This window comes from Syzygium oleosum, unplaced genomic scaffold (genome assembly GCF_021117445.2).
Source record: "Syzygium oleosum isolate NSW1041296 unplaced genomic scaffold, Sole_v2.1 Sole_v2.11, whole genome shotgun sequence".
Lineage (NCBI taxonomy): Eukaryota > Viridiplantae > Streptophyta > Magnoliopsida > Myrtales > Myrtaceae > Syzygium > Syzygium oleosum.
Window position 1 is genome coordinate 7,216,714 of NW_026607495.1, and position 14,776 is coordinate 7,231,489.

General features: G+C 41.4%; 1 protein-coding gene across 2 annotated transcripts; it reads right to left on the minus strand.

The window, feature by feature from the left end:
• Window positions 1–7,513, minus strand: LOC130139293 (uncharacterized). 2 transcript variants are annotated; one of them, XM_056315973.1, is made up of 3 exons: window positions 1,643–2,263; window positions 1,436–1,570; window positions 1–247 (listed from the first exon to the last, which is right to left on the minus strand). In XM_056315973.1, exons 1-3 carry the CDS (start codon window positions 2,261–2,263, stop codon window positions 125–127), a joined length of 879 nt encoding a protein of 292 aa, XP_056171948.1. In that variant the 3' UTR covers window positions 1–124. The 2 variants fall into 2 exon arrangements, 1 of the variants encoding a protein (XP_056171948.1); XR_008817537.1 differs by lacking the exons at window positions 1,436–1,570; window positions 1,643–2,263 and adding an exon at window positions 7,422–7,513 and having other exon boundaries at window positions 123–247.
• Between the last annotated feature and the right edge of the window lie 7,263 nt (window positions 7,514–14,776).

The window sequence follows — 14,776 nt, forward strand, 5'->3', positions numbered from 1 at the left end:
CAGACAACAGAGGTCCAAAAGCATGTTCTATATCACAACCATCCAAAAAAAGTTAATATATACTAAACTTGAACAAGCTTTACAGAACAAGCTTTACACCAAACATCCAACTCTCCCTACAGGTTCATTGCCTTGCTTCACTTTGAGATTGTTGAGTTTGAGAGGGTCTAGAAATTTGGCTTGAAAGATCCACCGTATGATTTGCACCACCTTGATGAATTTCTTGTACTATGTTACTACCAGGCATCTAAAAACGAGGGAAAAAACGTAATGTTATTATGCTAATCAGTGTAGATTAAAAAATCCTCAACAAAATAAAATGTTTACCCTTAAATATGAGTTTCCAGTGGCTTCAGATACACAAAATCCATATCCTTGTAGAATCTATAAGAAGACAAATCATATTAACATTTTACTTTGGCATCATAAAAAACCATATGAATTGTATTTGTTGAGCAAAATCCCTAATAAGTTTCGACGAATGACAAAACTATCTAATACTGACCAGAATTACACTTAAGTTATTTGATGCAGGTAAATACTGAGTCATCAGACTTAGTCGATGAAATGACTTTGTCATCAGATTCAAAATTACTCGTCAGATTCAATGAGTGTTATTTTTGGCATGTTTATGCAGGATAATCAAATTGATATTTTAAGATTGGTAATCACAAGATCGTTCCTCAAATACGAAGAACTACACTTATGAAAACCTTGATTTGATTGTATGGGCGATCAAATCACTCGGAGATAATGGTTTTTATTTTAACGGCTATGCATCCTATTTTGGGAAGAATCTCCAACGGGTTGATTTGGAGATCAATACTCTGAAGACTGTCCTAAGGATTGATTGGAAGTAGAGGAGTATAAAAGGAGTGCAAACGTCGTACAAAAAGCAAGAACCAGAATCGAGAATTCCAAAGTTTGAATAGAGCTTCGATCTTACACACTTGTGATTACTGTTTTCCACGTTGTGTTTTTAGAAAGAAAATTACTTGAGTGAAGAGTGTACGTGATAGTGTTATCTATCATCTGAGAAGCACAGCTCTTGTAATCTTCTGGTGATTCAATAGTGAAATACAGCCAATGGGCTGCCAGCGTGGAGAGTGGACGTAAGCTCAATAAAGCCGAACCACTATAAAGATCTGTATGCAGTATTCTCTATCTCTAAACTTTTATTTATTATTATTGATATTATACTGCATACATATTTGTCAAATAAGTTCATCAGAACGTCGTCTTAGTCATCAGACGTAATCATCTGACAATAATTTATATACAAGTTTGTTATACGAATCCATCTGATATTAATTTTACAAGTTGTTGACCTCGACTATATTCATTCCGCACGTTTAAATCATTCAATTTGTAAAATCACCTATTCACCCCCTCTAGGTGATAGCATTAGCCGTAACAGTATTGGTGGACCACTCACCCTCCTCTTCTGAAATCTGGCAATATTTGATTGTGCTCTTACATATCCAGCTGTGGTACTTTCACTTTGTTTGTTAGATGCCCCTCCTTTAATGGTTGGATGCTTTGAATGCTTCCTTGGCCTACCTCTTTTGCCCTGTATAATAGACATATATAAGAAAGGTATTTTAAGGGAAAATTGATCACATTTGTGTTTGAATTTCCTTACCATTAGTTTGATCGCTAAAGGTGCCGAAGGTTGGGGGCATGTTGTCTTGTTGTGTCCAATACCATGACAATTGGAGCATTTCATGGTAATACCGGATATAGATATTTTAGTAGGATCGGTGTTGGTGACCCTTGGCTTCCTTATTCTTTTGCTTTTCTCATCCTTTTTCTTCTCACCATTGGGTCTCTTCCTGTCTTTCTTGGGCCTCCCCGGAAGCTTTCTAAATGGTGGAGGCAATAAAGGCTCTTCACTAGTCTCTAGCCACATCTTCCTTCCATTCAAGGTAGGTAATGCAAATTGGTAGCAACGCTCGTACGCAGCTTTCTTGAAGCAATCAGCTACGTAGTCATTTACGTTACACTTCATGAAGTTGATGCATGAGATAGCATGGTTACATGGTATCACCAATATATCCCACTGTCTGCAAGTACATGTCTTCTCATTCAGATCAACCATAAACGTGTCATCATTTACTTCAACTTCGAATCTGGAAGCCGTAGATGACCTTGGAATGCAAAACCTAGACTTCATTTTTTCCTCCTCAATCTTCAATCTGATTCTTGGACAAATCTCATCTCTTGAACCAACCATTAATTGGCTTTTCTCATACATTCTTACCATAAGTAATTTTCTTATGCCCTCTAACATATCAACAATGGGACATTCCCTTTCTCTGCATATATATGCATTGAACGTTTCACTCAAATTGTTCTTGATAGCAATGCAATTTTGTCCACACTTGATAAATGCCCTACAAAAGTATTATGGACCCTATCTCATGAAGTCTTCATATGCATGAACAGACTCTTCCTTCATTTCTTTTATTGCTATGTTGAAATCGGCCTCATATGTCAAATATGTAGCTCTCCAAAAGCAATTCCTAAATGTTTCTCCCTTGTATAGATTTTTCCAGTTAGCATAAATGTGCTGAGCACAATTCCTATGCTTTGCTCGAGGAGAGAGTTTAGAAACTACATTGAGAAGACCCTGCAACACATTATTTAACATGCAAATAAGTTAGTCTATAAACAACATAATACTTCTATTAGTAAAGCTTGTGCACAACCGTATCTCCTACATTCAAGTCTTTCACTAGTAGCTCGAGGAACCAAGTCCAAGATTCTTCAGTTTCGGCTTCAACCACATCCCATGCAATTGGAAACATTTGGTTATTTCCATCTCTACCAGTAGCACAAAGCAACATCCCTCTAATTAAAGTCTTTGTAAAGCATCCATCCAATCCAATTACTCGCCTACAGCCTGCTAGAAAACCCTCTTTCGGTTCTTTGAAGCCCACATAGAATCTCTTGAACGTATTATATCGTCCAACTTCCAAGTCAAATGTGCTATTCGGACTACAACGAATCAATTCAGCCTTATAAGAGTGCAACAACTTGTATTGCTCAACAAATGGACCTCTAATGATTCCAATAGCTCTATTAATCGCTTTATAACAAGTCCTCTTATTTAGTGTCAGTGCCCACATCTCCATTGCATCCGCCTGCATTTGTGATGTTGTATACTTCAAGTTGGCTCTAATTTTAGGCAAGAATTGCTCCGTAAGCCATACATACGTTGCATTCTTATTTCTCATGCTCCTAGGGCAAGTATGTTCATTTCCAACAGTATTTATGATGAAAGTCTTCTTACTTTGCATCTAGCTAGCAAAAACTCTCCATTCATAGCCATTCATACACCTACCATCCATTTTTGTCTCTTCACTCTTCTTCCATCCAATGTCAAATCCATTCAAGATTGCATAAAGTTGCATAGCTTTCTTGAATTGAGCACGTGAGGCAAATCTCATTCCTACTTTAAACTGTATTTCTTTATGATCCCATTTGGGGTCATATCTTGTCACGCCCCGAATCCTATCGAGCTCGCGACACCCCTCTTCGGTCGAATTAGTGCGACGTCCTAGGAAACGTCGCCGACCCAAACGATCACATAAGAGATATAAAACACCAGCAGAAGCCACCAACACCCGGACAATAATTGATTAGGGGTAAAAGGGAGAATAAACATTCATTACTGATTCAAACTTATACCATATCCACCATATACAATCCACATAATTTACATACACACCAAACTTCTAAACTATATACCACTGACATCAAAAGATCAGTAGCCTGGATATACCCTATCTTCAAAAATGGAACACCTCAAAAGGTTTGCCTAACCCCTAAACTAACCCCTACGCTCTCGAGATGGCGTCCACTCTGAATCAGACTCCTCAGAACTCGAGTATGAATCCTTCTGAGCCATCTGCTCCTCTGAGAACTCCGAATCATCCTCAATCTCAATCGGGTTATCCACATCACCCGACTCTAGTGGAACCTCTACCCACTCCTCCTCTTCAGGCTCCTCTACCGGCTCCTCCTCTGGTTCATTCTCTGACTCGTCCTCTTAATCGTCCTCAGGTTCTTCTTCCGGTACTTCTTCAGGCTCTTCTTCAGGCTCCTCCTCTGGTATCACACCTAGGTCCACATCCATTAGGTCATAACCTGCCTGGGATTCCTCCGGCTCTAGATCAGGCTCGGCTACTCAAGGTTCAAGTGCTGCAGGTGCAGGCCGATGTCCGGACTGTGCCAGGCTAGTCTCCAGACTAGTCATCTTGCCATCAGGAGGAGGTCTGGCTGACGGGTCCCAGTCCCCCACTACGTCAAAGGGGACATCGAAACCGCGGACGGGGCCAAACTCATCAAACCCATCCCGAAACATCCAGGTGGTATAGGTGTGGGCCTACCAGAGAGGTAACCCTATATCTACCCAGACTACAGTAGTGTGCTTGATCCAGGTCATGTTATCGTCTATCGGGTACTCTACAACATTGTGATCGGTGTGCATCGGAATCCCAAAACGCTGGGGCGGCAGCGGTGGTAGGTTCATGGCTCAGGGCGGGGTTCTGAAATGATTGGGTTAAATAACCATGAGACGAATCTCAATAAGTTGACAGCCTAAACCCCACTTAAGCTACCACGTATCTCCAGACAAGTCCAAACACTCAATCATTCAATACATACATATCGCGCGCATAAATGCACTTACCTAGGCTCGACCTACACATTAGTCTCAAGTACACGAATTTCAAACCACATGCACATTCCAAGCTATTCTCATGCCCAAAAGCACATATCGTACACATGACATTTCCGAACTCCACATTTCATACTCGTTCATGCCCTTTCACACAATTTTCATTTTCCATCTCTTTCCTCGGCCCGCGTAAACACGCCTCAGGCCCCACATTCCTATCGCGACCCACGTAAACACGCCTCAGGCCCGATCTCACTTTCCACTTGCCATATCACACAATGCTATCGTGACCCGCATAAACACGCCTCAGGCCCGATCACATTCTCACTTGCCACATCACACATTTCACTTTCAATCTCTTTCCACGGCCCGCGTAAACACGTCTCAGGCCCCACATTCGTATCACGACCCGCGTAAACACGCCTCAGAGATTTTGTGACCACGTGAACATGCCAACACGCCGTATTTTATCTGTACCCCGCGTAAACATGCCTCAGGGTTTTTTAGTGATCACACGCACATCGCACGCCTCAATTCTCACACGTTCACATACTCGGGCATTAAGTACATGCGCTTAAACGCACCCAATTCGACCGTCACAATTCAGCCCACATACGTACATACAACCATCATATAGCACGCTATTTTTCACCACAAAAACCATAGCACAACAATCACGGCATTACACGACAATTTCACTCAATTAATCACCGAATCAAATTATCCATTCTACGCGCCAAATGGAATTTTCCAACATTCAAACCAATCAATCACAGCCCTTATTTGGCCTCTAATTTGCCATCAAAATATCACAATTTCATTCCTAAGGCCCCTCATCTAGATCAGCCCCAAAAACCAATTAAACCGTGTCTAAACTAGTCCGTTAATACCCGATATCCTAAATAGGGTTTAGATTGTAACTTACTTGGAATCCTAAGCGCGTCCAAGTAAGAGAAAGAGTGGTAAGCTGGCGGCCACGCGGCGGCGGAATGGCGGCTACGGCGGTCCGGCTGAATGGCGGCGATCGGCGACGGCGGCGGCGGCTTGCTTTGCCGGCTATTCATGGCCACGGGGGAGAGAGAGATCGCTGAGAGGGAGGGAGAGAGACGGAGGTGGCATGAGGGTGGTGAGGGCATGGCTCGGTGACCGGACGGGCGACGATGGGGCGGACAGTGGCCGGGCGATGACCGCGCGGCAAGGGGGAGAGAGAGTGAAGGAGAAATGAGAGGGGGAGAGAGAGAAAATTGATTTTAAATAACCCAATAATTGACCCCCTTTTGGCAAAATGACCATCTTGCCCCTCTCTCTATTTTCCAATCGACCGTCACGATTCGTTCTTATCTTGAGATCAATGGCCGAGATCGAATCTTTTCCAAAATATCCAAGGGTAAAATGGGGATTTCACAAAAAGTCCAAGGGCAAAATTGTCCAAAAATTGTCATTTCTAAAGTAAGGGTAAAATTACGAAAGTGCCCTTCCCCATTTACACTTGGCCTTAACAAAGGCCCAAGGGTAAAACGGTCATTTTCCATTTCTAGCCGAAATTCGATTTTTCTGAAGGATTCGGATAATTCTAAGGCTGATCACGCTAATAACAACGTCGTCCAAATGTTCTGTCGTGACTTTCTAAATTTCCAATGCCCAACTTGATCTCTAATTAATGACTAAATTTTAAATAACGTAACTTGAGCGTATCTTAGACTAACAGGTGACTTTTGGGGAAATTCACACTTTTGACCCGTGGCCGATACTGAATCAAGCCACGTTCAAGTTCACTCGCGTCGTGACGACCTCGGTGGTCACTTAATCGCGAGGATCGATCACTAGTTCCGACGGGCGCGATCGTTTGGTATAGGTTTAGGGTCATTCGTCAGTTCATCTCGTGGCCAAACGGAATCACCCGCGATCCGCTAATATGACAGCGGCGAATTGATCCCTAACTATCCTTGGATCGGCCTACATTGGCTCAAAATGTCACCTCGACAATTCTATGGTCGAAAGTCGATTCACGATCGAGTTTCTTTGGTCTCGCGAATTTAAATCCCTAATTAGCCTTTCCCTAACGGTTAGTATCCTAGGAATAATCAGTTCCGGGCGAGATCTAACTGCAAGTACGTCCATAAAATTATCCATTTCATAAATCCCAAGTGGGTAAAATTTCAGAATGTCACATATCTAATGGTTTTCGATCTTCCTTGGTCACAGAGTTCTTCATCTCCATCAGAGTTAGGAGGGCTCAAATTTTCATCCCCTTCTTCTAGATCAATGTCTCCATCATTTTCACCCTCATCCTCATTTTCAAGAATGTTAACGGGAACTATATTAGTGATAGTAGTAGCAGCAGCAACAACTGCATCATCATCAGCCTCTCTTCTCATTTGCCTTGCAAGAAAGAAATCATCATTACCACCATCGAGAATGAAGTCATCGTCACTTAAAGATAATGTACCGGGATCTTGCTCTGATTCACTATCCCTATCGCTATTATCACTCTCACTATTATCACCACTGGTAGAAGAACCATTACCATCACTAAGAGCAGCTGCTTCAATATATACTTCAATAACACCAAAAGTCGATCCTAGACCCACCAATTCTAGCACTTGATCATCACTAAAAATCTGCACAAGACCACTTCTCAACAAATTCCCAGGAATTAGGTACCACAACTTTTCGACTGTATATCCTAGACCAATAACAGCCTTAACAATTGTGTTATAGTTCACTACTATTGACTTACAACGATGGAGATATTCTACATGGCGGCCTGTGTACTTCGTGATGTTTCCAAACTCTATAACTCCACCCAGGTTAAGTGCAATTGTAAAATCCTTAGACATCTGCAAGAGGACAACAAACAAACCAATTATTTTGTAATAACCTCTCACAGATAACTAGCAAAGATGGGATGATCAAGTTCGACATACGAGATGAGAAGGTCGAGTTTGACAAACAAAAAGGTTGGTATTGTCGAGTTCTACATACAAGCCCAAAAAGTGAACTCTTATAAGACATGTAGAATCACACTCAAAGGACACCTGAAATCAGTGACAAACTTAAGTGAATTTGGTTCTGGCATTTCATCGGGCATGTGGTGTACAAGTCAATCATACCATTCACAAGCAGGTTTCATGTTAAAAGTTTTGACACACGTACGATTCTAAGGTTGGAAAGACCACGTAACGATAACAAGGACACGAGGACGTGAACCAACTGACCTACATAGCAAGAGGAATACGTAAGCGTACAAAGAAATTTGCAGAAAAGCAGTAAATCATGTAGGGCCGAGACATAGAAACATAAGACCAAGTTTGACACAAACCAAAAACAAGCGAAGCAACCAGATATGCGATCAGAAGGTTATGGCTGAGGATCCAACGAAAAAGAAACAGAGGAGGTCCCCTCGGAAACATAGTGCCTCGAATGCGAAGTGGTACAGAGGGCTATCATTTTCCTACCTCGACAAGATGAAAACTATGACATAAACCCAAGATCGTGACCAAGCTTGGTGGAAGTGGCCAAAGGAAGAAGGCGGTTTGTCGAAGGGAATGTCGGAGGAGAAGAACTGATTTGTCGCTAGGGTTTGTTTTGTGTTATAATGAAGAGAGAACGTGAGCTAATTGAAGAAATATCAATCAAGTTGTTATTGTTTTGAAAAAGACTAAGTTATTTTCATGTGGCTCTCCACGCGGCTTGCCACATCACCAAGCGTCGTCCACGTCGGTAAATTTAACGGGAGAATTTGACGGAGGGTAAAATTATTACAGGTGTACCAGTTTGGGATTTTTGGTGATCAAAAAATTAGTTTGAGGTAAAATTGTCACAAGTGTACCGATTTTGGATTTTTCGTAATATTAATCCTATTTCTTTAATATTTTGTTATTCGCCTTTTTTTTTCTTTTGGTTGATATTTTCAAGGTCCAATATTTTGTCCGTTTTCGCTAAAAAGCGCGCGCTTGCACGGACCACAACCGCCCAAATCGATACCTAGAATTTAGGGAATGACCGATCGCCCTTTATGAAAACAAAGGACGAATCCATCAATCAAAAGGTCCCGATTTTACAAACAGAAAATTGATCTGATAAAACTTTCGCCGAACGAATATAATAACAAAATCCTTAGCATTGCGAACCAATCAAACCGAGAGCTTTGTAATATTTCATTTAACTGCCTCTACTCGAGTAATCTAAGATAGAGTCCCATCCCATATCGCTCTTTACGTGACTCGATCGAGTTTCCTCTCGTGCAAAACTCGACATTGTAACAAAAGGGATGAGCCAAAAGTCGTGAAATAGAATTGACTTGAATGTTGAGTACGGGAGGAGTTAATTAACTCGTTCAAATAAAAAATAGTTACTTGTAATCAAATGTTGCCAAATATATTGACAAAACCTACCAATAATGGTCAATTTTCTTTTTTTTATGTTTGGTGATTCATAATATTCTTTTTTTTTTTGTCAAACGAGATTCATAATATTCAACTATCGATCATCCATCAAATCTTTTGTTTCTATTTTTGGCACTTAACATATTTAACGCTTCAAATATTATTTAAGTTTTCAGCACTTAAATTTCGATTTTATCGCACATGCTCCTAATCTTCATCCATTGCTTTTTCATGTGGCCCTTGAACTTATGATTTGTGTAATCAAATCGTTGAACTTGTAAAAACGTTCTGATAAAGTCTCTTGAGGCCTTTTGATGACCCAATTAAGCGCTACAAAATTGAATACCCAACAATTACTATGGCTAAGCTTGTTTGATAAGCTTAATGTGGATTGACTTAAAAGAATCAATTAAATCAAAATTCCACCAAACGTGATAAGTAAGGGATGTTTTTTTACCACATAAACTACTAACAGATACTGGGGCTCCAAACACCTATCGCCGGTGTTGAGCAATCCCATGACTGCGTTGAACTCTAAACTTTACCGAGGGGTGGGTGAACTCCAATGAGGAATGGCTAACTTTATTCATTCAGTACAAAAATAATTGAGGGTAATTAGAATCTTGCCACATATATTTTACTACAAATAAATATCATCGTTATATACTTCGGTGAGAATTCGATTATATTCAGCTATCACTTTGTAATTGTCATCAAACAACTTTATATTTCAAGTTTTGGGATTAAGACTTCAAACACTTAAATTTTCGATATTTATTTTTCAGTTTTACTAAGCTAGCTGCAGTCTCTGATCCCGGGAAATCAATGGTCGCGTGTCTATCAATAGTAGCAAAAAGTATGATGTTAGAAAAGAATCGGCACAACAGTGTATAGTCATTTTGAGTGAGACAAGTTGTGGGAACAATAATGGAAGGTACAGTTAAGTAAATTGTAGAAAATAGTGGATAATCAATATTGAGCTTTTGGTCAGGACCGATAGGCACATTACATTTGATTATTTGGGACCGGCGACGAGGGAACTTGATTGTAGAACATACCTACAAGATAAACCCCACAATCTTGAAAATTATAAATTCAAGAATCACATAAGCAAAGATAGGTTAAGCTTAATCTTCGCTTACCCGCGGTTGTCGCAACCTCCTCGCGTGGTGCACCACCTAGGGGTTGGCTAATGGATTACTAAGTTTAAACCTAGCTCAGACTCTCTCAGGTCCATACCAATTCGCGACTTAAGTTCAAATTATTAACATACAAATCAATTTTATCTAGGAGTCGCCGCTAATTAGTTTTTGGTGGATCTATTAAATACCCATGTAAAGCGTGGGATAATTACTTTACTTCTACGAACCAAAAATTCAATGAGTTTGGGGACTCGGTTACACTAATTAATCAACTAGTACCATTTCGGTACCTAACCTTATTCAATCATCAACCAAAGTGTTCAAGCAGCCTTTTGGCAAATCATGAATCCTAGGGTCCTAAGTCTTACCAGGCTAAAGGGAAACATAAGTCAATGTATTGGAAGTGTGCAAATAAGTAATAATCGAAATAGAAATGCGCAAACAACGAGCACTTGTCTCTAAGAACAAACAACAACCTATAGCAAAACCCTATGAGCTTGTTCAATATGATGAGAGACTAACAGCATTTCAACATACTATCCTGAATCAAAGGAACGCCCAATCAAAGCTAAAACCTATCAAACATTCAAGCTTAATCGAGACCGGCCCACAAGCATCTAGCGAACATGGGCCATATTTCGTATTGTAAGCGGTGTTGAACATGGTGAAGCGATGGCAGATCAATCACGCATCCATATTATCATCTTGACTATACCGAAAAACATTTAAGCGAAATCAAGATCCGCCTACTTCTGGCTTAACTAACACAGACCAACAAACAACCATGAAGGTAGTCCACGTCCAGCAACTAAGAAGTTCAGAAATGCATAAATACATTTGAGAGTAACGACAAAAATCTGCAACCTAGTTGCAAAAGTGCTCTCTGCATACTATATATTTTAAAGGAACACATTTTTAAATGTAATTGAGAACCCTTGGATAACATATCACCACACAGTTTCACACACGCCACTCGTGCACAACTCCCCGACTCCTCCGCATACACACACCGTAATATTTGGACTTTTTGATCCCAAAAAAAACAAAAAAAAAAAAGGTTGAAAAGTCAAAGAAGCAAAAAGTTGATGTCGTCAGTTTATAAAAGGGACCCAGAGCACGCAAATAAACAGGGAAAAGAAAAGGGGCTCACCGAGAAAGAAAAGAAAAGGAGAGAGGGGAAGAAAGAAAGAAAGAAAGAAAGAAGAAAGAGAGCGCGTACTCGTCACGGGAGTTTTGTCAAGCCAGATTTATTTCATTTTGCAACGCGCGGTAAGTACTCACGCCCCTTGTTCGTTCAATCGGAAAAATTTTCCGGGTTAGGGCCCAAATTTTGGAGTTTTGTGAACATCAAGCCGAGTAATCCGATTTTTGAGTCGTTGAGCTGCATATATATAGAGAGAAATGATAGTTTAGGGTGTTGTGGGGCTATGGGATATTATGGATCTCGATTTGGGCATACGGTTTACCCGAAACAAAATTTTGAAGTTGAGCGTGTGTGATGAACAGTGCGCGACCAGCCGCCTTTAGGCCTATTTTGTCAGTTTTCAGCTTGGTTTTGGGTCGGCCAAGTTGTGTTTCTTCCGATGCCTCGAAAGATCTTCATTTTGACTGTAAGATTGCTTGGAACGGGGTTCGGGTGAGAGATTTATGGCACGACCAAGTCTCGCGTTCAAACTTCACGTTGCGAATGACTTTGAATAATCGCTTTGGACAGGCGATTTGTGAGCAGGTTTGAGTCGTTTTGGTTAGCGTTTAAGCTTGGTTTAGTCAAGTCATTAGTTAAAATAGTATTTTATTTGATTTTGACGTCGATTCTCGTTTAATTAATAGGATTACAAGATCATCGGCGAATTTAGCCATGTTATTTGGTCTTGGGGCATTCCCAAGTGAGTGGTGCTATCTTTTCTTTGAGTTTATAAACTCATATTTTGAAAATGAGAAGTATGAGGCATATTACCTGCAAAGTGTGATTTGGCTAAAAGGCAAAGGTAATGTTCATAGCATATTCGAGGCATAATTTCGGATCGGGCATTTACTACTTTTTAGCTATTTGTGAATGGTTTTGGGAAACGACTTATGAAAGACGTTTCGAAATATTACTGGTTTATGAAATGAATTCCGAAATGGCATAAGAAATGTCTTGTGATATTATATTCTATCTAATGAACGGAGTTGGGAAAGATCATATATTTTGGGTTTGGCGAGACCTTTTTGTGAAAGAATTACATTGACTTTGAGGACAGTTTATGAAAGATGATTTGATTCTGTTTGTGAAACCAATTTATGATACAAATTCCGGATTGGTTTTATGAAAAGAATTAATTTTATGAAAGGCTGTGCTTTGATTTGTGAAACCAATTGTGATATGGACTGGTAAAGGGCTAAGTGCTGTGACATCCTGAAATTTGCCCATTTGAGATTTATGAAATGCTTGGTTTTATGAACGTACTCGTAGTCAGTTCTTGCCCGGAACTGATCATTCCTGGGATACTAACCATTAGGAAAATGCTAATTAGGGATTTAAATTCGTGCGACTAAAGAAAATTCAATCGTGAATTGATTTTCGATCATAAAATCGTCGAGGTGACATTTTTAGCCACTGTAGGCCGATCCAAAGATAGCCAGGGGTCAGTTCGCCACTGTCATAGTAGTGGATCGCGGATGATTCTGCTGGACCACGAAATGAATTGACGAATAGCCCTAAACCTATACCAAACGATCGTGCCCTCGGATCTAGCGATCGATCCTCGCGATTAAGTGACAATCGAAGTCGTCACGAACTGAATGAACTTGCACGTGACTCGACTTATTATCGGTCATGGGTCGAAAATGCGAATTTCCCCAAAAGCCGCCCGTTAGTTTGAGAAACGCTCGAGTAACGTTATATATATAATTCAATTATTAATTAGAGCCTAAATTGGGCATCGGAAAATTTGAAAGTCACGACGGGACGTTAGGACGACGTTGTGGTTGAAACGTACAGCTTTGGATTTTCCCGAATCCTTCAGAAAAGTTCAATTTCGGCAAGAAAATGGAAAAGTGACCATTTTACCCCTGGAAGTTTGTTAAGGGCAAGTGTTAGAGGGGAAGGGCATTTTGGTCATTTTACCCTAACTTTTGAGTGGGACAATTTTGCCTTTAGAATTTTATGAAATTCCCAAATTGCCCTTGGATATTTTGGAAAAGATTCGATCCGAGCCGTTGATTTCAAGATAAGATCGAATCTGGACCGTTGATTGGGTTTGTGAGGAAAGGGCATGATGGTCATTTGCCCCCCCAATAATTGACCTTGATGATTTAAAGGCCCAAATCTCTCTCTCTCTCTCTCCTCATTCTCTCTCCATCTCTCTCGGCCTCCCCTCCCTCACCGTGAGCTCTCTCTCTCCCCCTTGGCCGCTCACCACCGCACCGCCGCCGCCGGCCACCGCCCGTCTGCTGTGCCGCCACCGCGCCACCACCCTCACGCCGTCCCCTTCACCCTCTCGGTTCTCTCTTTTCTTCTCTCCCGTGGCCATGTGGAACCGGCCCAAGCTGCCGTCGCCGCCGCACGCCGTCCAGCCCATCGCCGCCGTTGCCGTACGCCGATCACCGCCGCCGTGAGCCGTCGGCCAACCGTTCCCCCTTTCCACTCTAGCCGAGTCAGTCTAAGGTAAGTCGCACCCTAAACTTTATTTAGGATTTCGGGTATCGATGGACAAATTTGAGGTGGAATCGGGTTTAATTATACGCGGATTAGTATGGTTTTAGGGGCGGAATTGATTAGCGGGCCTAAGGAATGAATTTGGGAGATTTTGTATGAAATTTAGAGGCCGAGTACATGCTGGAAATTGCTGGTTTGAATGCTGGAAAATGCGGTTCGGTATGTAAATTAGGTATTTAGATCCGGTGACTAATTGTGGGAAAATGTCGTGAAGAGCCGGAACTGATTTGCCGTGGTTTTGATCTGGAAAAATGCCAATTTGTATGTTGGTTGTGCATTTGAACTGTGGTTGAATTGTGGTGATGAAATTGGGTGCATTAGTGTGCAATTGATTGATCAAAATATGCTTTGTTATGTGCACGCTCGGGCCGAATTGAATTAATAGTTAATTGGCCCTATTGGATGTTTATTGAGCATGAGAATGTGTGTGAATTGATGCGTGCACGGGCCACGTGTGATTGGCCAATTTATTAGCAAGTGGGTGTTGAGCATGTGAATGAGCGGGAAATCGTGTGTGGTGTGGTAGGTGTGATTGTGGAAATCCTTGAGGCGGTACCATTACGCGGGGATATTTATCCGTCTTGAGGCGGTACGACTACGCGGGACGATGCCCGGTATTACCGGAGAACGGCCAACCTGAGGCAGTACCATTACGCGGGTTGTGTCGTAGGTGGTAGGTGTTGAGCCTGAGGCGATATGACTACGCGGGCAAGATACATGGCCTGAGGCGGTATCATTACGCGGGCCGAGTAGTGTCGTGAATATAGCCAACCTGAGGCGGTACCATTACGCGGGTTGTGCACTAGGAGAATGGATGTTGAGCCTGAGGCGGTACCACTACGCGGGCAAGATACTTGGCCTGAGG

Coding starts and splice junctions, on each gene's coding strand:
- LOC130139293 (XM_056315973.1), bottom strand. CDS start 2,263: ATGGTAAGAATGTATGAGAAAAGCCAATTAATGGTTGGTTCAAGAGAT. Junction 1,571..1,642: donor CTTTAGCGATCAAACTAATG/GTAAGGAAATTC, acceptor TCTATTATACAG/GGCAAAAGAGGTAGGCCAAG. Junction 248..1,435: donor CCAGATTTCAGAAGAGGAGG/GTGAGTGGTCCA, acceptor CCTCGTTTTTAG/ATGCCTGGTAGTAACATAGT.